The sequence below is a fragment of the Haematobia irritans genome, chromosome 2 (genome assembly GCF_050003625.1).
Source record: "Haematobia irritans isolate KBUSLIRL chromosome 2, ASM5000362v1, whole genome shotgun sequence".
In the NCBI taxonomy this organism is placed as follows: domain Eukaryota; kingdom Metazoa; phylum Arthropoda; class Insecta; order Diptera; family Muscidae; genus Haematobia; species Haematobia irritans.
The window spans coordinates 45,594,440-45,619,327 of NC_134398.1; the positions used below are offsets into that span (position 1 = coordinate 45,594,440).

General features: G+C 33.0%; 1 protein-coding gene across 1 annotated transcript in view; it reads left to right on the forward strand.

Annotated features, from left to right (window-relative positions):
* The window catches only part of Ance-3 (angiotensin-converting enzyme Ance-3), a 438,035-nt gene that overhangs the window by 17,878 nt on the left and 395,269 nt on the right, over positions 1-24,888 (forward strand). The window contains exons 2-7 of the mRNA XM_075293938.1: positions 546-841; positions 910-1,614; positions 20,794-20,952; positions 21,027-21,267; positions 21,333-21,917; positions 22,257-22,500. Of these exons, the coding sequence (XP_075150053.1) occupies positions 590-841; positions 910-1,614; positions 20,794-20,952; positions 21,027-21,267; positions 21,333-21,917; positions 22,257-22,500 (2,186 nt within the window). The 5' untranslated portion in view covers positions 546-589. The remainder of the gene's footprint in view (positions 1-545; positions 842-909; positions 1,615-20,793; positions 20,953-21,026; positions 21,268-21,332; positions 21,918-22,256; positions 22,501-24,888) is intronic.

The following is a 24,888-nucleotide window of genomic DNA, read 5'->3' on the forward strand; positions in this document are numbered from 1 at the left end:
TTAATACGGGCTTATCATGGGACGGGTGTCCACCATTTTAACAGCCTTTGCACTGAATTTGCATCACTTCTTAAGATGTGATCCGAATTCAGTGTTTTGGATGTGCATTAAAAATTTTTGAGATATTTTGCCATATAATTATTTTTTATCATTTTTAATGCTAGTCTGAAACGTTTGACCTTATTTTTTTTTTTAAATTCTAGAATGGATATAGCATATTTTTCGACAAAAGCTAAAAAAATTGTACCATTTTATAAATTCTTACTCTGTTTTTAACCCATTTGAAGCAATAAAAGTTAAAATAACACATTTATGTTACGAAAAAAGCGAGTTATAAAATTTTAATGAAAAGAACTTTCTTTGTAGTTAAAATAAACATTTTTGGATGTCCTTTAAATTTGTGCCTTTAGCACAATTTCCATTTTTTTGTTGGTCTACTTATGGTTCTTAACAGGCATTTCGAGTAGTACTTAGTCGACTCCGTATGACTTTTAGTCTTCCCCTATTTCTGCTGTTGATAATTTATTTTTTTTATTACATTCCAGAAATTGTTTCCTTTCTTGTCTCATCAACGAAGGAACGAAGGACAATGTTTCATAAATATTTAAAAACTCTACTGTGTGTAATATGGACACTCTATAGTTCAGTGCTGGCTACACCACAGGCTAGAGCTCAATTAGAATTACCACCTTTGCCAACACCGAGACCAGAAATTTTCTATAATGGCTATCCAGTTTCAACTACACCGGCACAAGCCTTAGGAGATTTAGATCGAGATCAAAGATTTGGACCACCCTATGCTGAAGATGCAAGTGTTGATGATGGATCAGATGATTTTCGTGTAAGTTGAAATTATGGCCAAAAAAAATTCTATGATTATAAATTCAATTTGCGTCTTTCATTCTGTAGAATGGTCAAACCTACGATGAACGTATGCGTTATGGTTTCAACTATCGTCCACAACAATATCAGCAATTGAATTCTAGCTATGCTAGTGATTCGCCTTTTAGTGATAAAAATTTGTATAATACCCAAACGTTATTGAACGATCGCTATGGCAATGGAAATGCTAATACAAATGACAATTACGATAATCGCAATCCATTAAATCATCAAACCTATAACGATCGTTATGGCCAACATGTTTACTACAATAATCAACAGAATCCGCAAAATCAACAGCAGCAGCAGCAGCAACAACAACAAAATAATCGCTATAATTATGGCAATAACAACAATAATGGGAATGATCCGACTCCTCGTCCACCCACATCATTTCAATATAATAACAATAATAATCCTTCTACACCAAATTATAATCCTCCCATAACCACATATAATCCCAATAATCCTAATAATCCCAATAATCCTTATAATGGAGATCGCAATCGTTTTGAAAATCCTTTCGATCCCAATCAAGATCGTTTCAATTTAAATCAACGCTACAATGAACGTCAACGTTTTCAAGATGATCGTCGCTATCAAATTGAATTGGAAAAATTACGAAATTTATTGGTTGAGACAGATCAAAAAGGTTCACAGGAGTGTACGGCGAATGTTGCAGCTCAATGGAATTTTGAAACGAATGTTAATCCATTTACACAAACGGAAGCGGTGAGTAATTGTAGAGATGACAATGGGTAGATATGACGTTTGCCAAAGTATGTGGAATACTACCTAAAATGGTAGATTTTATACTGCATATTGGTAAAATTCTTGGTGCTTTGGTAGAATTTTAACAAAATTTTCTATAGAAATAAAATTTTGACAAAATTTACTATATAAATATTATTTTGACAATTTTTTCTATATAAATAACATTTTGAGAACATTTTATATATAAGCAAAATTTTGTCATTTTTATAAACAAAAAATGAAATAAAATTTTGGCAACATTTTCTTTAAGAATAAAAATTTGACAAAATTTTCTATGGGAATAAAAATTTTATAAAATTTTCTATACAACAATGGACTGAATAGTCCAAGTGAGCCTGATACATCGGGCTGGCACCTAACCTAACATAACCTGCTATACAAATAAAATTTCGTCATAATTTTCTATAGAAATAAAATTTTGATAAAATTTTCTATAGAAATAAAATTTTGACAAAATTTTCTATAGAAAAAAAATTTTAACAAAATTTTCTATAGAAACAAAATTTTGACAAAATTTTCTATAGAAATAAAATTTTGACAAAATTTTCTATAGAAATAAAATTTTAACAAAATTTTCTATAGAAATAAAATTTTGACAAAATTTTCTATACAAATAAAATTTCGTCATAATTTTCTATAGAAATAAAATTTTGGTAAAATTTTCTATAGAAATAAAATTTTGACAAAATTTTCTATAGAAGTAAAATTTTGATATTCTACAGAAATAAAATTTTGACAAAATTTTCTATAGAAGTAAAATTTTGATATTCTACAGAAATAAAATTTTGACAAAACTTTCTATAGAAATAAAATTTTGACAAAATTTTCTATACAAATAAAATTTCGTCATAATTTTCTATAGAAATAAAATTTTGATAAAATTTTCTATAGAAATAAAATTTTGACAAAATTTTCTATAGAAGTAAAATTTTGATAAAATTTTCTACAGAAATAAAATTTTGACAAAATTTTCTATAGAAATAAAATTTTGACAAAATTTTCTATAGAAATAAAATTTTGACAAAATTTTCTATAGAAATAAAATTTTGACAAAATTTTCTATAGAAATAAAATTTTAACAAAATTTTCTATAGAAATAAAATTTTGACAAAATTTTCTATAGAAATAAAATTTTGATAAAATTTTCTATAGAAATAAAATTTTGACAAAATTTTCTATAGAAATAAAATTTTAACAAAATTTTCTATAGAAATAAAATTTTGACAAAATTTTCTATACAAATAAAATTTCGTCATAATTTTCTATAGAAATAAAATTTTGATAAAATTTTCTATAGAAATAAAATTTTGACAAAATTTTCTATAGAAGTAAAATTTTGATATTCTACAGAAATAAAATTTTGACAAAATTTTCTATAGAAGTAAAATTTTGATATTCTACAGAAATAAAATTTTGACAAAACTTTCTATAGAAATAAAATTTTGACAAAATTTTCTATACAAATAAAATTTCGTCATAATTTTCTATAGAAATAAAATTTTGATAAAATTTTCTATAGAAATATAATTTTGACAAAATTTTCTATAGAAGTAAAATTTTGATAAAATTTTCTACAGAAATAAAATTTTGACAAAATTTTCTATAGAAATAAAATTTTGACAAAATTTTCTATAGAAATAAAATTTTGACAAAATTTTCTATAGAAATAAAATTTTGACAAAATTTTCTATAGAAATAAAATTTTAACAAAATTTTCTATAGAAATAAAATTTTGACAAAATTTTCTATAGAAATAAAATTTTGATAAAATTTTCTATAGAAATAAAATTTTGACAAAATTTTCTATAGAAGTAAAATTTCGTCATAATTTTCTATAGAAATAAAATTTTGATAAAATTTTCTATAGAAATAAAATTTTTACAAAATTTTCTATAGAAGTAAAATTTTGATAAAATTTTCTACAGAAATAAAATTTTGACAAAATTTTCTATAGAAATAAAATTTTGACAAAATTTTCTATAGAAATAAAATTTTGACAAAATTTTCTATAGAAATAAAATTTTGACAAAATTTTCTATAGAAATAAAATTTTAACAAAATTTTCTATAGAAATAAAATTTTGACAAAATTTTCTATAGAAATAAAATTTTGATAAAATTTTCTATAGAAATAAAATTTTGACAAAATTTTCTATAGAAGTAAAATTTTGATAAAATTTTCTACAGAAATAAAATGTTGAAAACATTGCCTTTAGGAGTAAAAATTATCCACAGAAATAAAATGTTAAAAACATTTTCTATAGGAGTAACAAATTGACAAACTTTTCTATACAAAACAAAATTTTTTTACAAAATTTTCTATAGAAATAAAATTTTGACAAAATTTTCAATAGAAATAAAATTTTGACAAAATTTTCTAAAGAAATAAAATTTTGACAAAATTTTGTATAGAAATAAAATTTTGGCATAATTTTCTACAGAAATAAAATGTTAAAAACATTTTCTTTAGGAATAAAAATTTGACAAACTTTTCTATAGAAATAAAATTTTAACAAAATTTTCTATAGAAATAAAATTTTAACAAAATTTTCTATAGAAATAAAATTTTGATAAAATTTTCTATAGAAATAAAATTTTGACAAATTTTTCTATAGAAGTAAAATTTCGTCATAATTTTCTATAGAAATAAAATTTTGATAAAATTTTCTATAGAAACAAAATTTTGACAAAATTTTCTATAGAAATAAAATTTTGACAAAATTTTCTATAGAAATAAAATTTTGACAAAATTTTCTATAGAAATAAAATTTTAACAAAATTTTCTATAGAAATAAAATTTTGACAAAATTTTTTATACAAATAAAATTTCGTCATAATTTTCTATAGAAATAAAATTTTGATAAAATTTTCTACAGAAATAAAATTTTGACAAAATTTTCTATAGAAGTAAAATTTTGATAAAAATTTTCTACAGAAAAAAGAAATAAAATTTTGACAAAATTTTCTATAGAAATAAAATTTTAACAAACTTTTCTATAGAAATAAAATTTTAACAAAATTTTCTATAGAAATAAAATTTTGACAAAATTTTCTATACAAATAAAATTTCGTCATAATTTTCTATAGAAATAAAATTTTGATAAAATTTTCTATAGAAATAAAATTTTGACAAAATTTTCTATAGAAGTAAAATTTTGATAAAATTTTCTACAAAAAAAACAATTTTGACAAAATTTTCTAGAGAAATAAAATTTTGACAAAATTTTCTATAGAAATAAAATTTTGACAAAATTTTCTATAGAAATAAAATTTTAATAAAATTTTCTATAGAAATAAAATGTTGACAAAATTTTCTATAGAAATAAAATTTTGATAAAATTTTCTATAGAAATAAAATTTTGACAAAATTTTCTATAGAAGTAAAATTTTGATAAAATTTTCTACAGAAATAAAATGTTGAAAACATTGTCTTTAGGAGTAAAAATTTCAACCAAAATTATCCACAGAAATAAAATGTTAAAAACATTTTCTATAGGAATAACAAATTGACAAACTTTTCTATACAAAACAAAATTTTTTTACAAAATTTTCTATAGAAATAAAATTTTGACAAAATTTTCTAAAGAAATAAAATGTTGAAAAAATTTTGTATAGAAATAAAATTTGGCATAATTTTCTACAGAAATAAAATGTTAAAAACATTTTCTTTAGGAATAAAAATTTGACAAACTTTTCTATAGAAATAAAATTTTGGCAAAATTTTCTATAGAAATGAAATTTTGCCAAATTGTATATAGAAAAATAATTTGACAAAAATTTTTATAGAAGTAAAATATTAACAAAAATGTTCTATAGAAATAACATTTTCTATAGGAATATAAATTTAACAAAATTTTCTATACAACTGTGTATTACAATGGACTGAATAGTCTAAGTGGGCCTGATAAATACATCGGGCTGCCACCTAACCCTCTTCTATACAAATAAAATTTCGGCAAAATTTTCTATAGAAATAAGGCTTTGGCAAAATTTTCAATAGAAATTAAAATTTGAAAAAAATGTTCTATAGAAATAAAATTTTGACAAAAATGTTCTATACGAAATAAAATTTTGACAAAATTTTCTATAGAAAAAAATTGGCAAAATTTTCTCCAGAAATAAAAGGTCGAAAACCTATGTTGTTAGCAACTATATTACCTGTTTATTTTCATAATTCATTATGATTGTAAATATATAAATAAATAAAAATATTTAAAATAAAATATTACAAAATAATTTTTTTGGTAAAGTTTTCTCCAAATTTTGGTAGAGTGGCAAACGTAGTGGAGATGTCATTTATGAGAAATTTGGGAGTCGGAAATTTTCGTTGAATATATTTTTATACACTGAAAAAAAAAAAAACATGCCCGGTTCCACTGAGTGCTGCCCGATTCCATGTTAAGCTCAATCACAAGGGACCTCCTTTTTATAGCCGAGTCCGAACGGCGTTCCATATTCCAGTGAAACCACTTAGAGAAGCTTTGAAACCTTCAGAAATGTCACCAGCATTACTGAGGTGGGAAAATCCACCGCTGAAAAACTTTTTGGTGTTCGGTCGTAGCAGGAATCGAACCCACGATCTTGTGTATGCAAGGCGGGCATGCTAACCATTGCACCACGGTGGCTCCCTAATATGAAAGATTATGCAACAAACATTTTAGGACACGCAATTTACACAGTATTAAGGTCAAATTTCTGTACAATAATGACATTTTAATTGAAAGAAAGTTTATCGTCTTTCCTTCATAGAATTTTTTCATTAAGCTTAGGACACGAACCTTTTAAATTTCCATACCTCCGTTAAGACCGTATGTTTTTCAACTAAGGAAAATATTTTTTAAAATAAAAAAAAATTTTTTGAATTTTAGAAATCATATTCAAATTTACTGATTATTGAATCTTTAAATTGAAGATAATATTAAGTGTAAAGTTTTATAACTAAGCAAACATTTTCTACTTTGAAGAATCTGTTATAAATTGTATATTTAAACTACAAAAGTTAAGAGAAAATTTACTTGGATTTTGATTTTGACCTTCCCTTAAAGATTTTGGTATTGATTCTGAGCAAACAATTTATCTTCTTCAAAATAAAGACAGTTTTTAGGGAAATATCTGTCTTTAAATCAAGGCTCTATATAATTTAAGGTTAAAATCTTTGGATGTAATTAAACTTTTTTGAGTGTAAGACGGTGTAACCATGTCCATCTGTCTTTGGCTGAAATTTGACCCAAATTCTTTTTTGTCTGCAGGCAGATCAAGTTCGAAAATTGGCTATATCAACTGGCTTTGATTAAGCCACCATATAAACCGACACTTCCGATTTGAGGTCTTGGGATTGGGATGTAGACAAGTTCAAATCATGATTTTATTTACACACTGTAGTATTACCAATGGTACTGAATTGCCTTTTTGATATAAAATCCATAAATTGAATTTATAAATTTAAAACAATTGAAAATCTATTGCTCATGCTTAAATTTTAAAATCATTCCCATATGACATCCCTATTATATAAACCTTTGAATTAGATTTAAAATTAAATTCAAAATAATTATTATGGGTGGGATTGGTGCTTGTAAGGTTTCCAATTTCTTGATGAGTAAGTGTCTAGCTGAGATGAGTAATTAGAATTAATTATACACTACATATATATCAGGGAGCGATTAATTAAAGGTAACATAGACATGCATAGATGATGTATGAAATACATTCATCATCTACATCATCTATAAAGTTCCTTATGAAATTGAATACTCATACATTTTGATTTCATTGACGGCTTTTCTTTCTATCCCTCCCCCATTTATGATTCATTTGCGTGTCTAAATTCTACAAAGTTAATTGAAATCTTATTACGAAGACATTAAATTTTCTCACAATTACACATAGTAAAAGTCACATGTAAAACTTGTATGCAACGTTTTGTGCTTTTTCAATGTATTTCTTATCTGAAAACTACAAAAAAAAATGTTGCTAAAAGATTCCCATATTTCAAGGTTATTTGGAATACCTTTGAAGTATTTTCTTGTGTGTATATGTGGGAAATTATGGTTGGAATTTGTTGGCGGTTTGGATTGTGGTATTCCAATGTCAACAATCTGAAATCATAGGTTTCTTATTGAAAGCCTCTATAGGGAGTGATCTAAGAGTTGACCTTATAGAGTATGTAACAAAATCTAAATTGTTGTTAAATATTTTAATGTGAAATAAAAAATACAAGCGTTGCATTCATTCAGGTCGAAAAACATCCCTATATAAATTGCCAATGACGGACCTATTACAGGACTGATCTTATTAAATTTACACATTTAATGAAATCAATTATTAGAATAATCTACAGACAACAAATTTGTTGTGCCAACCAATTTTTTTGCCAACCGATTTATTTGGTCCCGTCTACCATCAGAATATAACCGACAATATTTGTTAGAGCAACCAATTCTTGTCTGGCACAACAATACATAAATTGTTTGGATAACTAAAATTTGAGCACATTAACACTCTAATTGGTAATCCCAACCAATAAAATTTCATTCGTTTGTTAAAACAACTAATTATTTTTTCGGACAACCTTATGAAATTAAGAAACCATCCTTTGAATTAAGTTTAATTTATATTTAATTTTATTACATATTAATATTTTTTGTATTGATTATTGAGCTAATAAAAATCGTCATCTGTAGAACATTTTTGAACTGGAAAAGAAACTTCACAAAATAGCTAGTTGCGATGTTTGCAAACCAATCTGCATAATTTTCAGGCCCAAGGAGGTCCTCGGCCTATAAGAATTCCTCTAAACCTGTTATCTCCGATTTCATAAATCTTATTGGTGGACAGTTCTCAAAATATTTTGCTTTTAAAGCCTGAAAGAAAAAAATACCTAACGAAATTTTTGCGTTAATATCCAATTTGGCATGATCGTGGTCTGATGGCAAAATTTGTCTAAAAGTACGCGCCTTACATGATTACATATACCATTCGGTTTGAGTTGCAGAAGTAAAGCCAATGTATCCGAAACACCTACAGAGCTTAGAACTGAAGGGAAATGTTTCAGTTGCGGTACTTATAATTACCGGATCGATTTTCAGCGTGACTCTGAACTCAGGTATGGATCATGAAATGTTGTCGTTACATCGGAAGTCGTCACATTTGTTGAGATATCCCTAGAGGGAAGAAGGTAAAGAGTGAGGAGTATTAATTTAATTTGATGTTTAAGTTACTTACCACTTAAGAATACAGCTACCCAATTTAAAAATATACAAAAAATCTCTCAGGCTTGGCCACTCTGAAAACCGGCACCTACCAAACGTGGACGGTTTTCTAACTGGACACCTGCCAAATGTGGACAAAAGTTAGACGACCGTTTGTGTCTTCCATTCACTGTATATGTATAACTCACAGCAATCCTTTATGGACAGAATGTTCTCTATATTTGAGTAAACGTCATCAAAATATTGAATTAGGTTAGGTTAAGGTTAGGTTAAAGTGGCAGCCCGATTAAGATTCAGGCTCACTTAGACTATTCAGTCCATTGTGATACCACATTAACTAAAAGTACCTATTACATATGGGCACTTCTAGTTTTAACCGCTGAACCTTCTTGATTATTTTTCTTTGTTGAACCAACCAGATTGTTCCAAAAATATTAGCAGACTGCTTAAGTTAACGTTTTCCAGATCCGCCAGTAATCTGAAGCTATATGCTCCTAAAAGTTGCTTGCGCTTTACACAAAATGCAGGACACTCACACAAGAGGTGTTTAATTGATTCTTTTTCCTCCGCATCATGACAGCTCATACAAAAGTCATTATACTTCGCGCCAATAGTTTTTGCAAAATCTCCTATCAGGCAGCGACCCGTTATAGCAGATATCAGGAGTGATATCTGACGTCTCGAGAACATTAGCATATCTAGTGTGCGGTTTAAGTTGAAATGGGGCCATATTTGCTTGGTGTCGTTACAACCCTTGCAATTCTCCCATCGAACATTTGCCATCATAACAGCCTTCTCACGCAGCATGAGCTTGCAGGTAGCTAGGGGCATACCAACAAATTCTAGTTCCCCTGGAATATGTAAGGTAGTCCCTAGCCTTGCCAACTCATCCGCTTCGCAGTTCCCCGGAATGTTCCTATGGCCAGGCACCCATATTAGGTGAATATTGTACTGCTCAGCCATCTCATTGAGAGATTTGCGGCAATCGATGGCCGTTTTCGAGTTGAGGAACACAGAGTCCAAGGATTTTATTGCAGGTTGACTGTCTGAGTATATATTAATGCCCACATTTTTTGGAACATTACTTCTCAGCCAATTCGCCACCTCTCTTATTGCTAATATTTCAGCCTGAAAAACACTACAGTGATTAGGTAATCTTTTCGCTATTTGAAGTTCCAGATCATTAGAATATACTCCGAAACCCACTTGTCCATCCAATTTGGAGCCATCAGTGTAGAAATCTATATATTCTTTATTCCCCGGGGTATGTGTGCACCACGCCTCACTGTTGGGGATTAGAGTCTCAAACTTTTTGTCGAAAAGTGGACTCGCCAAAGTGTAATCCACTACGTTAGGCACATCTGACATTATTTTGAGGACAGAACTGTGACCGTAACCATTTTCCGACCACAGCGATAGTTCGCGCAACCGCACAGCCGTTGTTGCAGCTGACTGTTTGGCCAAAATGTCTAAAGGCAATAGATGCATCATGACATTAAGGGAATTTGTTCCTGTCTTGCTGAATGCGCCTGAAATACACAAACACGCCATACGCTGAACTTTATCTAAACCAGTCGGTTTCTGAAGTGCCGGCCACCAGACTACAACACCATATAGCATTATAGGTCTAACCACTGCCGTGTATAGCCAATGCACAATTTTTGGTTTTAGTCCCCACTTTTTTCCTATTGCCTTTTTGCACGAGTACAAAGCTACAGTTGCCTTCCTCGCCCTTTCTTCAATATTAAGCTTAAAGTTCAGCTTCCTGTCCAAAATAACGCCAAGGTATTTTGCACAATCACCAAAGGGAATTTCAATACCCCCTAAGGAAATAGGCCTAACCGTGGGAGTTTTGCGATCTTTGCAGTACATGACTAATTCTGTCTTTGCAGGATTTACCCCAAGACCATTGTCTTTCGCCCATTGTTCAGTCATCCGGAGGGCCCTCTGAATAATATCTCTGATTGTGGATGGGAATTTTTCCCTGACTACATCATCTGCGTATGCCACCACTTTTATCCTTTCTTTTTCTAGAGTAACCAGAAGGCTATTTATAGCAACATTCCAAAGAAGAGGTGATAGAAATCCTCCTTGGGGAGTGCCTCTGTTCACATACTTTTGTATGTTTGCTTGTCCTAGTGTGGCTGAAATACGTCTCTTCATTAGCAGTTCGTCTAACAGCCTGAGTATACATGGATCAACATTCAGAGCTGTCAGTCCATTTAATATCGAGCTCGGATGGACATTATTGAACGCCCCTTCGATGTCTAGAAACGCCACGATTGTGTATTCTTTGACAGATAGTGAGCTTTCAATAAAGCTGACTAGTTCATGTAGTGCGGTCTCAGTAGACCTGCCCTTCGAGTATGCATGCTGTCGTTTCGAGAACAAACTTGAATCGATGCTAGTTCTAAGATAAATATCTATCATCCTCTCCAGAGTCTTAAGTAGGAATGAGGATAAACTGATTGGTCGGAAATCCTTCGCCCTCGAGTGAGAGGCTTTTCCCGCTTTAGGTATGAAAACGACTTTTGTTTCCCTCCACTTTCCTGGGATATATGATAAGTTGATACATCCTTTATATATCACCGACAACCAGGGGATAATTTTGTCAGTTACAGCTTGTAACTCCGCCGGAGTAATTCCATCAGGTCCAGGGGATTTGAATGGTCCAAAGCTATTTAGCGCCCATCTTATTCTAGTTTCCGATACAATGTCCTCGACAGGAAACGACCGCTGAGCAACTGTGGCACCGCCAGTACATGGTTCAACCGTCTGATTTCCAGGAAAATGTGTGTCCAATAGTACCTCCAGCGTCTCCTCACTGGACGTTGTCCAATTGCCCTCCGATGTTTTAATGAAACCTGGAGCGGAGTTGGTGGATGCTATTGAATTGAAATTTAAAGAATTTAAAGTTGATAATTAACACAATATATTTGTTGTTATATATGTATATGTAGCCCATAGCAACCAATTCCCTTTATAACTATCAAATCTGTTAACACAACCAACTTAGTTGTTAAACAGACCTTCAGTTGGGCATGGAAGCATATTGGCAAAAGAAGTCAGTTAGCACAACGGGGTGCAATAAATTGAAATGGTTGCTTAATTCAATATATAAATAACGACCAATACTTGGTCGTGTGTACCAACTTTCGGTCACACCGCTATTATATAAACTATCTAACAAAAGAAATAACTAACAATTATTCCACATAATTAAAAATTGTGAGTCTCCACTATCAAATTGTTGTCGTAATCGAATTCCAACCAATCATTTCTCTGGGTGTAGTGTTCAAAATCTGTAAAGCTTTTCTTTTATGGTGGGATTGGCATACTTGAAATGATTCTGGTTCTCAAGTGGTTATCCAAGACTACCCAGCAAAAAATGGAGCACTATTTCAGCAGGGTTGTAGGGAAGAGGGGCAGTACCAACTGCTTACAAAACAAACGAATCAACGCTAAACTCTAAACTATAACTGCTGAAATATTTTTTGCTGGGTAGTTCATGGGGACCTATCTATGGGTGATGCTAGGACGTGTCCTTTGGAATGAGTCCAACCCAGCAAAAAATGGAGCACTATTTCAGCAGGATTGTAAGGGAGAGAGGCAGTACCAACTGCTTACAAAACAACCGAATCAGCGCTGTTTTTTGTGGGCGATGTCCCGATTTAGAGCAGCTTCTACATAGCGCTGATATAATTGCTCATTTTAATAGAAATATTTTTCAGAAGTGATATATACTCTTGAGTATAGCGTTGTTGCCGTGAAGGAAAACAGCACCACCTTTCAAGCATCTATACTGCATGTACTGGTTGCAATAACGTAAACGAATGATCATAAACAAGTTCGATTACTCGTTTACGTTATTGCCACCGATTCATGCAGCGTGGATGCACTGCCTACTTTAATGTATACCAAACAGTGCATATTAACTTTTACTGATGAAGTATTTTTTGCTGGGAAGTCGTGTAAATTTACTCTGCCCATGACAAACGTATGTTAAAATGACACATCGATATATTGCTTTCAGACGCACAAATGACTCATCGAAATATTGCTTTCAGAACCCATAAAGTATATACAGTGGAGAGCAAAACCGATGTGCGTGAAGATAAATTGTAAATAGCTAAGACACAAATCAGACGGATTTAGCCGCGCACCGAATGGGTTAATTGTGTTATGCTAAAGCGACCAAAAAATTGTTATATATATTTCGACTACTTTGGGCCAATAATAAATTAACTAAGCGACAAATTTGATGGCATATTAAAGGCCTAGGAGCGCACTTTCAGAAAATAAGGTCACATATGTTAGATCAAAAACACAATAACGATCGAGATATTGTAGAAATAAAACCGCACTAATGGATCCTTAATTTTTATAAATTCAGGCCACTGTGCAAAATTGCTCAGGATATTTTGGTATCAGGAGAAAGGTCGTAATGTGTACTTTCTGGCTATATGGACGCTATATTCGAAAGCAGTCCAGAAAATTGTGTTTTATCCAATTTAATGGAAAAATACTAATTTGGATGGATTAATATAAGAAAAAATGCCCCACTGTGCAATCCTGCCCAGGATATTTTGATATCGGGAGAAAGGGCGTGACGTGTACTTTATGGCCAAAAGTTTTTTATATTCGAAATCTATCCAGAAAATTGTGTTTTATCCAAGTTTATAGGAAATTACGAACTATTAGTTTTTGTTTGATTTTTGGTCGACCTTTTTGTTAGAATTATAAATTAATGGTTCTTCAAGCTCGAGGTCTTTTTAAAATATTTTATTTATTATTCCCAATATTTTGCGATAACGATATTGAATCGCTTCCTCAGGGGTATGTATAGTATCCACAACACAAAATACTTAAAGCTACTGTAGATTCACTACCCTCGTCAGCTGTCTGTATTGCATTACGAACTATGATAGAAATATAAAGAAAACTGGCCCACTGTGTGAACTTCCATTATAATTTCTTAATAGTTAATAAGGAATGTTTCGTAAAAATAATAAAAGTACACGTCACGCCCTTTCTCCCGATACCAAAATATCCTGGGCAGGATTGCACAGTGGAGCATTTTTCTTATATTAATCCATCCAAGTTAGTATTTTTCCATTAAATTGGATAAAACACAATTTTGCTTTTGAATATAGCAACCATATAGCCATAAAGTACACGTCACGCCCTTTCTCCTGATACCAAAATATCCTGGGCAGGATTGCACAGTGGGGCATTTTTCCTTACATTAATCCATCCAAGTTAGTATTTTTCCATTAAATTGGATAAAACGTGACAAAACACCTCTCTGTAATGTTTAGCTTTTCTGAATGTTTTCGCCGCAATGAGGAACGCCATTCGGATTCGGCTATAAAAAGGAGGTCCCTTGTCATTGAGCTAAACATAGAATCGGCCAGCACTCAGTGATAAGAGAAGTTCACCACTGTGATATCACAATGGACGGAATATTCTAAGGGAGTCTGAAATGTGGGGCTGACACTATACCTAACATCAGGGATCCGGAGCGGAGCGGAGCAAGCCCTTTTTTGCCGGAGCGGGAGCGGAGCGGGAGCGGTATTTTTAAAATCCGGAGCGGAGCGGGAGCGGAGCGGTTTCCAAATGAAAAACCGCTCCGCTCCGAATAAAATATTACTTGAATGAAATGTGTAACTTTGAAATTACACTGTGTAGGTAATTTCAAATTTAGCTAGTACTTAGCGTAGTGTGAGTAAACGTTTAAAATGTACGATATGTATTTTTGTACGTACGTACATTGGGGAAAACACAACGTGTTTTTTAGTAATTGTTTTCAAAAACGGCAAATGTCAAAATATATATCTAGTATGTGTTGTAAAAGTAACAACAGTACTTTCGATCAATTTCATCCCGTATTACTACAAAGATGTTTGTAATGAACGTCACATAAATGCAATTAAACGATCTTATTTATATTTAATTTTTTAGTTTTCTGCACTGAAAAAAATATTGTCGTGAAGTCAAAGATTCCATGTCCTTAGAATAAGAATGCAAATTTTGCTTAACATGGAAGACGCATTTCTCTAAAATAATTCTTGTCCAAAAGGTAATAAACTTTTGAATGAAGTTGTAATGTCCTTATAATTAAGTGATTTTACTTAAAAATGTGTATCATAACAGGAAAGATACAATTTTTGAGGTAAGGTCAACGTGACTTTAATAATTAAGAAAAATTCTTTAAAATTAATAAAATTGTTTTTAAATTTGTTTCCTTTTTGCATCTTGCCTACAAAGCAAAAAATCGTTAAAAATAAGACATGTTTTTCAACACTTTATTTTAAAGACGCTTTTTACTTGAAACATAGCATAATTTCTACTGGAAGTCGAGTCTTAATATGGAAAAAAATAACTCGTTAACTCGTATTTAAAGGATTTTGATAACAACTGACGAAAAAAAATCTAAAAAAATTAAAAATTAACATTTGCTTCCTAGAAGCAAGTACATAACCCCCAAATTTAAAAGAGAATTACGTCTTTAAAGTATCCTTACTTGTATTCTCCGCTTCTTTGGCTCGGAATTAATACCCAAACTGTTAAAGTAAAGACAAAATCTTTGGAACCGGGCATGCTTTTTTTCATTCACATTTGCTTTACTATTGTACTATACCTAGCATTCTCTTATTTCTGATATTAGTTCTCGAAAATTTAATTAAAATTATGGATAGTTTCAATTTTGGTTGAAAAATGTGCGCATATACATTTATTATACAATAAAGGGGAAAAAAGCGAAATTAGGTAACACTAGATCTGAGTAAGAATATTCGTAGGTATACCACGGACTGATGTCGATGGAGGTTGTTGCAAACATAAACATACACACACACACACATTACAAATATAACAAAACCTCTTCTCTACGTCTGTTGCAAAACAAAAAAAAACTTTCGGAGAGTAGTTACTTATACTTATATACTGTATAGACTTTCAATTCCAATCAGCGTTGCCGTTTTGGTCCGATCGGACCAAAATTGGTCCAAAAGATTTCTAATTTTTAAATTTAGTCCGATGGTCAGACCAAACAGAATTTGGTCCATTTTGGTCCATTTTCATAAATTTGATTTCTATCACATATTAAATAGTAGATGGTGCACCGCAAAGAATATTGTCGGGAGGCCAAATATTTCACATGCTTAAAATACGAATACGAATTTTGCTTAGAATAGAAGACGTATTTCTCTGAAAGAAAGTTTTTCCTTGTCTAAAAGTCTCTAAACTTTTCAATGAAGTCTGTTTGTCCTTATAGCTAAGTGATTCGACATAAAAATGTGTATCCTAACATGAATGCAAATTTCGTTTTAATGAAGTCAAAATGGATTTAATATTTCTGAAAAAATCTTCAAAATTAATAAAATATTTCAACACATTGTTTTAAAGTCATTATACCCTAAACCACATAGTGGTTAGGGTATAATAAGTTTGATCTGCCAAAAAATGTGCCTACAACAAATATTGATTTTAGACCCCATAAAATATATACCGATCGACTAAGAATCACCTCCTGAGTCGATCTAGCGCTTGGTGTCCGTCTGTCCATCCGTCCGTCTGTCCATGTATTTGTTGTTCACAGGATTTCGGTCGCAATTATTAACCGATTTTGATGAAATTTGATACAGGGAGTTTTTTTGGGCACAAGGACGAACGTTATTGAATTTGGAAGAAATCGGATCAAATTTAGGTATAGCTCCCATATATATGTATTGCCCGATTTCGACAAATGGGGTCACGTTGCACTTTTTTTACTAACCGATCGTCGTCAAATTTAGCACAAAATAATCTTCTGTATCACCCTTTAAGTCTGAAAATTTCATCGAAATCGGTTCAGATTTAGATATAGGTCCCATATATATGTATCGCCCGATTTTGTCAAATTAGGTCATAAAACCCTTATTTATCAACCGATCTTACTCAAAGTTGGCGAAATGTAATCTTCTATAGCACTAACTATATGTGCAAAAAATCATCGAAATCGGTTCAGATTTAGCTATAGCTCCCATATATGTACCGCCCGATTTTTCTAAATAAAATAAAACTCAATTGAACAAATAATACAATGTTTGTACTATAATTTTCTCGAAGAGGAGCGGAGCGTGGAGCGGAGCGATTTTTTTTTTCTCGGAGCGGAGCGAGGAGCGTTTTTTTTTTCTCCGGAGCGGGAGCGGAGCGGAGCGAAAAAAATGGACCGCTCCGGATCCCTGCCTAACATAACCTAAGTGTGCCGAAGATGGTGTGTATTGGTATTTCCCTCATATAACCGATTCCCAATCTGAGCTCTTGAGCTCTAGACATCCCAATTTTTATTCGATTTTCCTGAAATTCAAAATGTAGAGATCTTTTGGGTCTGTTCATAGGTGTAGGTGTAGTGTAGATCGGTCTATGTTTCGGTACAGCCCGATTTTCCTACACCCAGAAAAAAGTGCCTTCGAGACTAAAGGAAAAAATTTTCATCAATATAGTTTATCCATTTTATTTCCATTAAGGTAAATTTTTGTGAAAAATAATAAAATTTACTCGTTTCAGTAAAAAAATCCTAAACTGTAAGCAGTTAGGAATAGTTCATTAACTAGAATAAGGCATGGAATTTTACTCATACTATTTTCTTCGCTGGGTATAAGAATTTACTACTGAAAAAGAAAATTTTATTCACCGATAACAAAGCATTCGTAAAAATAAACAAAAACCGAACTAAAACCAAGTTTCTTCAAAATTAGTAAAATTTCTTATAAAATGATAATTGTGCCTTCTTTTATAATAGAAAGTTTTTCATACATACGAACAACACTAAGAAGTATGCAATCCTTTCAAAACTTAAGGAAACACACTTGTTAGAATATAGGAAATTTTCCTAAATTTCTATTGTCTACCTGTAATCGATACCTGTCATCGTAATCGATGTGTTTGCGAGTGGTTGTAATCGATATATTTGCGCGTCGGTTCTTTTTTTAGTTGGAATCGCGTTGTTTTTGTATACGGAGAGATTGTTAAAAAATAATATGGTAAAATAATATAATAAATAACAAATAAAATATATAAAATATTTGTTATTTGAAATTAGTGAGAAAAATTTTCGTTTTTTTAAATAAATCTATCAATGTTCGTGATAGTGTATAAAGAAAGAAAACACCAGCAGAATAACAACCCTTTCATTTGTCTTCATTTTGGAATCTTCAATTATCAGGTAATATTCAGTGACGCTAACCTTTTGCAACAAAAATGTTTTATGATTTTTTATATTTGTAGGTATTGAAATTGTAAAAGGAGGACAAAATCGTTAGGCAGCAACTTATTAAAAGTGAAAAGTACAAGAAGAAGAAAAAGTGCGTTTTACAGTTGATAATATCACACGGAAATTGGAAATAGTGGAATAATAAACTAATATTTCAAAGAGATTCGATGCTGTTGATTCTTAATAAATATATTTAATATATTAATAAAACATGTATTTTATTGAAGATAAAATTGCTTATAGAAATAAATAAAATTGTATTTAAAAACGAAGGTAAGCAGTTCTAATTATGAAGTAAAAGTTTTACCACAAATGTGTAAGATTTGTCGAAATGAATGAAAAAATTTCAATAAAATCATTCCATATATGAATTCAAATTAGTTAAATTTTTTCATTCTGTAGTATAGTGGTATATAAATATAGGAAAATGTTAACTAATATATGGAATGCATTATTCCTAATTTCTACGAAAATCACATCGTTCAAACAAATAAAAATGTCTTTGGCGCTATCGAAGTTCAACTTTCTTCACAATGAGTTCATTTTAACTTAAAGAAGGGGTCACTTTTTTCTGGGTGTAGTAAACTTCTTGGGTTTTCTACAAACCGCAATTTTAATACGATTTGCCTGAAATTCAATATCTGAAGATATTTTAAGCCACATATAAATAAGCCGATCTACATTTTGATATACCCCCATATAAAGGGTGATACGGTCAAAATTTGGTCAAGGGAAAACGCGTGTAAATCGGTGAAATCGTTTATTTAAAAAATCAAATTAAATTTCTTTTTCAAGTTCAATTAGTATAAAATTCAGGAAAAATATTCAGTTTGGCTTTCGCTTTTCCAAATCCGAATTGCCGGGCCTCACGCTTGACACCTGCCATCAGATTTTGTACAGCCACCTTGTCCACCTTCTTCGCCGCAGAAAGCCAGTTTGCCTTGAACTGCTGCTCGTCCTTAGCAGTTTTTTTGGTCTTCTTTAGGTTCCGCTTGACCACAGCCCAGTATTTCTCAATTGGGCGGAGCTCTGGCGTGTTGGGAGGGTTCTTGTCCTTGGGAACCACTTGCACGTTGTTGGCGGCGTACCACTCCATGGCCTTTTTACCGTAATGGCAAGATGCCAAATCCGGCCAAAACAGTACGGAACAACCGTGTTTCTTCAGGAAAGGCAGCAGACGTTTATTCAAACACTCTTTCACGTAAATTTCTTGGTTGACAGTCCCGGAAGCTATGAAAATGCTGCTTTTCAAGCCACAGGTACAGATGGCTTGCCAAACCAGATATTTCTTTGCGAACTTTGACAGTTTTATGTGCTTGAAAATATCTGCTACCTTTCCCCTTCCTTTTGCCGTATAAAACTCCTGTTCCGGAAGCTGCTTGTAGTCGGCTTTGACGTAGATTTCGTCGTCCATTACCACGCAGTCAAACTTCGTCAGCATCGTCGTGTACAGCCTCCGGGATCGCGCTTTGGCCGTCGTATTTTGTTTATCATCGCGATTTGGAGTCACTATCTTCTTGTAAGTCGATAGTCCGGCTCGATTTTTGGCTCGATGCACGGTTGTAGACGATACACCCAGCTTATTTGCGGCATCTCAGAGAGAGAGGTTAGGGTTTCGCTTGAAACTACCGGCAACTCTCTTTGTCGTCTCAGCGGCTTCCGGTTTTCGATTTCCCCCCGATCCAGACTTCCTGGCTGTCGACAAACGTTCCCCAAACACTTTAATTACATTTGTAACGGCTGATTTGGCAACTTTTAGCGATTTTGCCAGCTTTGCGTGCGAGTAGCTCGGATTTTCACGATGCGCGAGCAAAATTTTGATACGCTGCTCTTCTTGCTTGGACGGCATTTTGACAACTGAAGAGTGAATTCCAAAACCAAAATAGGAGCAACATTCTACACACACACACCTTCAAAATGAGGGGTGTTCAGGTTTTTTAAATGCAAAATTGAAAGAAATACGTCAAGTTTATATTGACCAAATTTTGACCGTATCACCCTTTAGAACGATTTCCCGATTTGACTTCTTGAGCTTCTAGATACTGCAATTTTTATCCGATTTGCCTGAAATTAAAAATTTACAGGTATTATAGGCCGTAAATAGATGTAGCGAATATGGTGTGGATCGGTTTTGGTATAGCCCCCAAGCGTTAAGTCTTTCAATTTCCATGTTGGTATATATGGCAGAGTATCTGTCATCAAATCCAATTATATTATTTGATTCATGGTGGTGGGTATTTAAGATTCGGCCCAGCCGTACAAGGTAGGTGCACACCTCCACAAACTTAGGCAAATTTGATTGCAAAATATCAAGGTAGTCTCCTTTTTTTGCTTATCATTAACCAGCGGCTAAGTTTGCCACCATCCCCATACCATGAGGCCTTCCCCTCCATGTTAACGGTTTGCTTAACGTGGTGATTTTGGAGACAGTGTCGCTACGAGGACATTACCAGTTATATTCAGAGGTCATTACCAGTAATTTTCTTTTGCATAAGATCGGTTGTGGAAATGGTAGACATCTGTCTTATGACAAGTCCATATTAAATTCATCGCTTCTGCGCCAAATTTGTACCATTTTCGGATCCAAAAAGAACATTTTCACTCCAGTTTAAAGAATACATAATATTTTTTCCTTTCGCCAGATTAATTTTAAATTTCTTATAACTTCCAGCTTAATGCCCAACAACGCTATGTGGAATTTCAGCGCCTTGTTGCCCTACAATCTCGACAAATTAATAAAGAATTGATTTTCGATAGACGCTTATATCGCCAGTTGATGTTGCAATCAGAAGTGGGACCAAATGCTTTGCCTTTAGAATCTTTGGATCGGGTAAGGGAAATACATACACATATAAACCCCACCAATAAATTTCTTTACTATAACTTATAATTTGTTATCTCTAGTACAATCGATTGATTAATGAAATGTTGTTCATATATAACGAGGCAACAATTTGTGCTTATCAACAACCGTTTGTATGCAATTTACGCTATATACCCGACTTGAAGGAAATCATGTCGAAATCTAGAGACTGGGATGAATTGCAACATACCTGGGTGGAATATCATCGTAAAGCAGGACGTGAAATGAGAGATGGTTACGAACAATTGGTGGATGTTATGAATGAAGTGGCTTTTGTGAATAGTAAGTACTAAAGATTTAGGATATCTTGAGGCAATATCGATTTTAATCAATTTCTTCTCTTCCAGATGTTACCAATGGTGGTGAATATTGGTATTTGGCTTATGAATCGGGTAATTTCCGTCAAGATGTCGATAATGTTTGGGAACAAATTCGTCCCTTGTATGAAGCTCTACATGCCTATGTTCGTCGGCGTCTGCGTGAATACTATGGTCCAGAGAGAGTTAATCGTATTGCTCCAATTCCCTCACACATCTTGGGCAATATGTTTGGACAATCATGGTCGAATATCTTGGATATTATTATACCTTATCCAGGTAAAAAATTGATCGATATAACACCTCGTATGCTGGAGCAAAGATATACCCCACAAATAATGTTCCAATTGGCTGAAGAATTCTTCACTTCGATAAATATGTCAGCTGTGGGTCCTGAATTCTATCAGAACTCTCTAATAGAACAACCCTTAAATCGTCGTGTTCTCTGTGAACCGTCGGCTTGGGATTTCTGTAATCGTCATGACTTTCGTGTAAAACTCTGTACAGATATAAATCAAAAGAGTTTGATAAGTGTCCATCATGAAATGGCCCATATACAGTATTTTTTACAATATCGTCATTTACCTAAAGTTTTTCGAAATGGAGCCAATCCTGGTGAGTATTTTGGGAGACAATTAGCTACGGGAAAAATCAGACAAGATATTCCAGTTTTATCCATACTATATGATAGGAATTTATAAAATATTGTTGTTTGAGGTAACTAACAGCCATCCATTTGATTACTTAATGCTACTTTCCGTACTAGTTCAAATTCTCTACTTCAATCAAACTTGTCTGGAAAGTTAAACTTTTGCGACAATGTTTTATAAAAGTCTCAAAATCCTCGCTTGTATTCCTAGAGATGGTAGAAAACTGGATTTGTGTTTGCTGTAGATAGCAAATTAGATGCATCTTTTTAGAAAAGAGATTTATATTATTTTTTTTTCTTTATAGCTTTTCATCAAGCTATTGGCGATGCAATTAGCCTTTCTGTGGGCACACCACGACATTTTCAAACTTTGGGTCTCCTCCAACGATCTGTCGATGAAAGCAGTTATGACATAAACTACCTCTTTACTATGGCCATAGATAAGGTGGCATTCATGCCTTTTGCTTTGGCCTTGGATAATTGGCGTTATGATGTATTTAGCGGTAATGCAAATAAGCATATGATGAATTGTCACTACTGGAATTTGAGGTGAGTTAATAATTTGATATTGTGATAGAAATTCGTATTTAGTTCATATTAAGTTAGGTTGGATTGAGTTGAGTTGGAACTTGAATGTGTCATACTCATAGAGTAGGAATATGATCACCTCAAACATGTTTACAGAGCATAATGTTACTTTTCTCATAGGGATCGCTATTATTCGATACAGTTTGACACTTCAATCCACCACCAATGTACCCTGGCAGAATTCTCATGGCTCTATTGATCATGTTCTTAGTCTCTACATGAGTATTTCCTTGATTTTGATCTGGTTTGATATCACTCCCTTCTTGTTCCAACCTGTTCTACAATACTATAACAGGTTGGCTGATAAGTTCCCGGTCTAACAAAGAAAAACACATTTTTTGTCAAAATTCGTTTTTATTATACAACATAGTTCCCTTCAAGAGCGATACAACGATTATAACGACCTTCCAATTTTTTGATACCATTTTGGTAGTACTCCTTCGGTTTTGCCTCAAAATAGGCCTCAGTTTCGGCGATCACCTCTTCATTGCAGCCAAATTTTTTGAGGTCTGAGAACAAGAAAAAGTCGCTGGGGCCAGATCTGGAGAATACGGTGGGTGGGGAAGCATTTCGAAGCCCAATTAATGAATTTTTGCCAACGTTGTCAATGACTTGTGGCACGGTGCGTTGTCTTGGTGGAACAACACTTTTTTCTTCTTCATATGGGGCCGTTTTGCCGCGATTTCGACCTTCAAACGCTCCAATAACGCCATATAATTGTCACTGTTGGTGGGTTTTCCCTTCTCAAGATAATCGATAAAAATTATTCCATGCGCATCCCAAAAAAACAGAGGCCATTACTTTGCCAGCGGACTTTTGAGTCTTTCCACGCTTCGGAGACGGTTCACCGGTCGCTGTCCACTCAGCCGACTGTCGATTGGACTCAGGAGTTTAGTGATGGAGCCATGTTTCATCCATTGTCACATATCGACGGAAAAACTCGGGTGTATTACGAGTTAACAGCTGCAAACACCGTTCAAAATCATCAACACGTTGTTGTTTTTGGTCAAATGTGAGCCCGCGCGGCACCCATTTTGCACAGATTCATTGATGAATGATATGATCAACACCTTCCTTTGATATCTTTAAGGCCTCTGCTATCGCGATCAACTTCATTTTACGGTCATTCAAAATCATTTTGTGGATTTTTTGATGTTTTCGTCGGTGACCACCTCTTTCGGGCGTCCACTGCGTTCACCGTCCTCCGTGCTCATTTCACCACGCTTGAATTTTGCATACCGATCAATTATTGTTGATTTCTCTGGGGCAGAGTCCGGAAACTCATTATCAAGCTAAGTTTATGCTTCTACCGTATTTTTCCCTTCAGAAAACAGTATTTTATCAAAACACGAAATTCCTTTTTTCCATTTTTTTCACAATAACAAAAGTTGCTTTAGAAAAGACGCTCTATCTCACAAACTAATTGACTTACAGACGTCAAATTTTGACACGAGTCATTTGAAATTTGGTACTATATAAAAATAATATGCATTTAATACTAGCGACGCCATCTATGTGTCAGACAGGGGACTTATAAGCCAACCTCACTCGCTACATTACTTTGTCGGAATTCGCACGGCTATACTGATTACAGTCTTAATTTCTTCTTGAGTAATTCCCATGTTTATGGACTTGTTGGGGTTCCCTCATAATTGTACAATAACTTCCGACCTGTTCCACAATCCTTATCCAGTTTCCATTCTTGTCGTTCAGCAAATGTTGACGTCATCTCTCCAGATCATAGTAAATTCCAGTTCCCTCGACAAAGTATACATGCACATCTTCGAATCACTGCAGGTTCACGATCGCTAGGGTTTGTCACTTTAAATCTGACACAATTTGCTATCGCTTGAAATTTCGCTTGCCGAATCGTAGAATCTCAGTATTTGGATTGAAATCAGTCGGCAATTACAAATTTAGCCAGAATATCTTCTCATCTCATGGATCGAGTTGTTCATTGTCATTGTATTGGATGCAGCCATGGTCGTCTTACGTTTGACCTGTATGTCTGTGGGTCCACTATTGAATTTTGTCGGTATATCTCTGGAAGATATGTTCCTCATTGACCCGGTTATTGCGGGACAATTTTTTATACCTTCCACCATAGGATGGGGGTATATTAACTTTGTCATTCCGTTTGCAACACATCGAAATATTGCTCTAAGACCCCATAGAGTATACATATATATTCTGGGTCGTGGTGATATTCGATCTGAGCATGTCCGTCCGTCCGTCCGCTACCTTCCGAACGAAACAAGCTATCGACTTGAAATTTGGTACAAGTAGTTGTTATTGATGTAGGTCGGACGGTATTGCAAATGAGCCATATCGGTCCACTTTTACGTATAG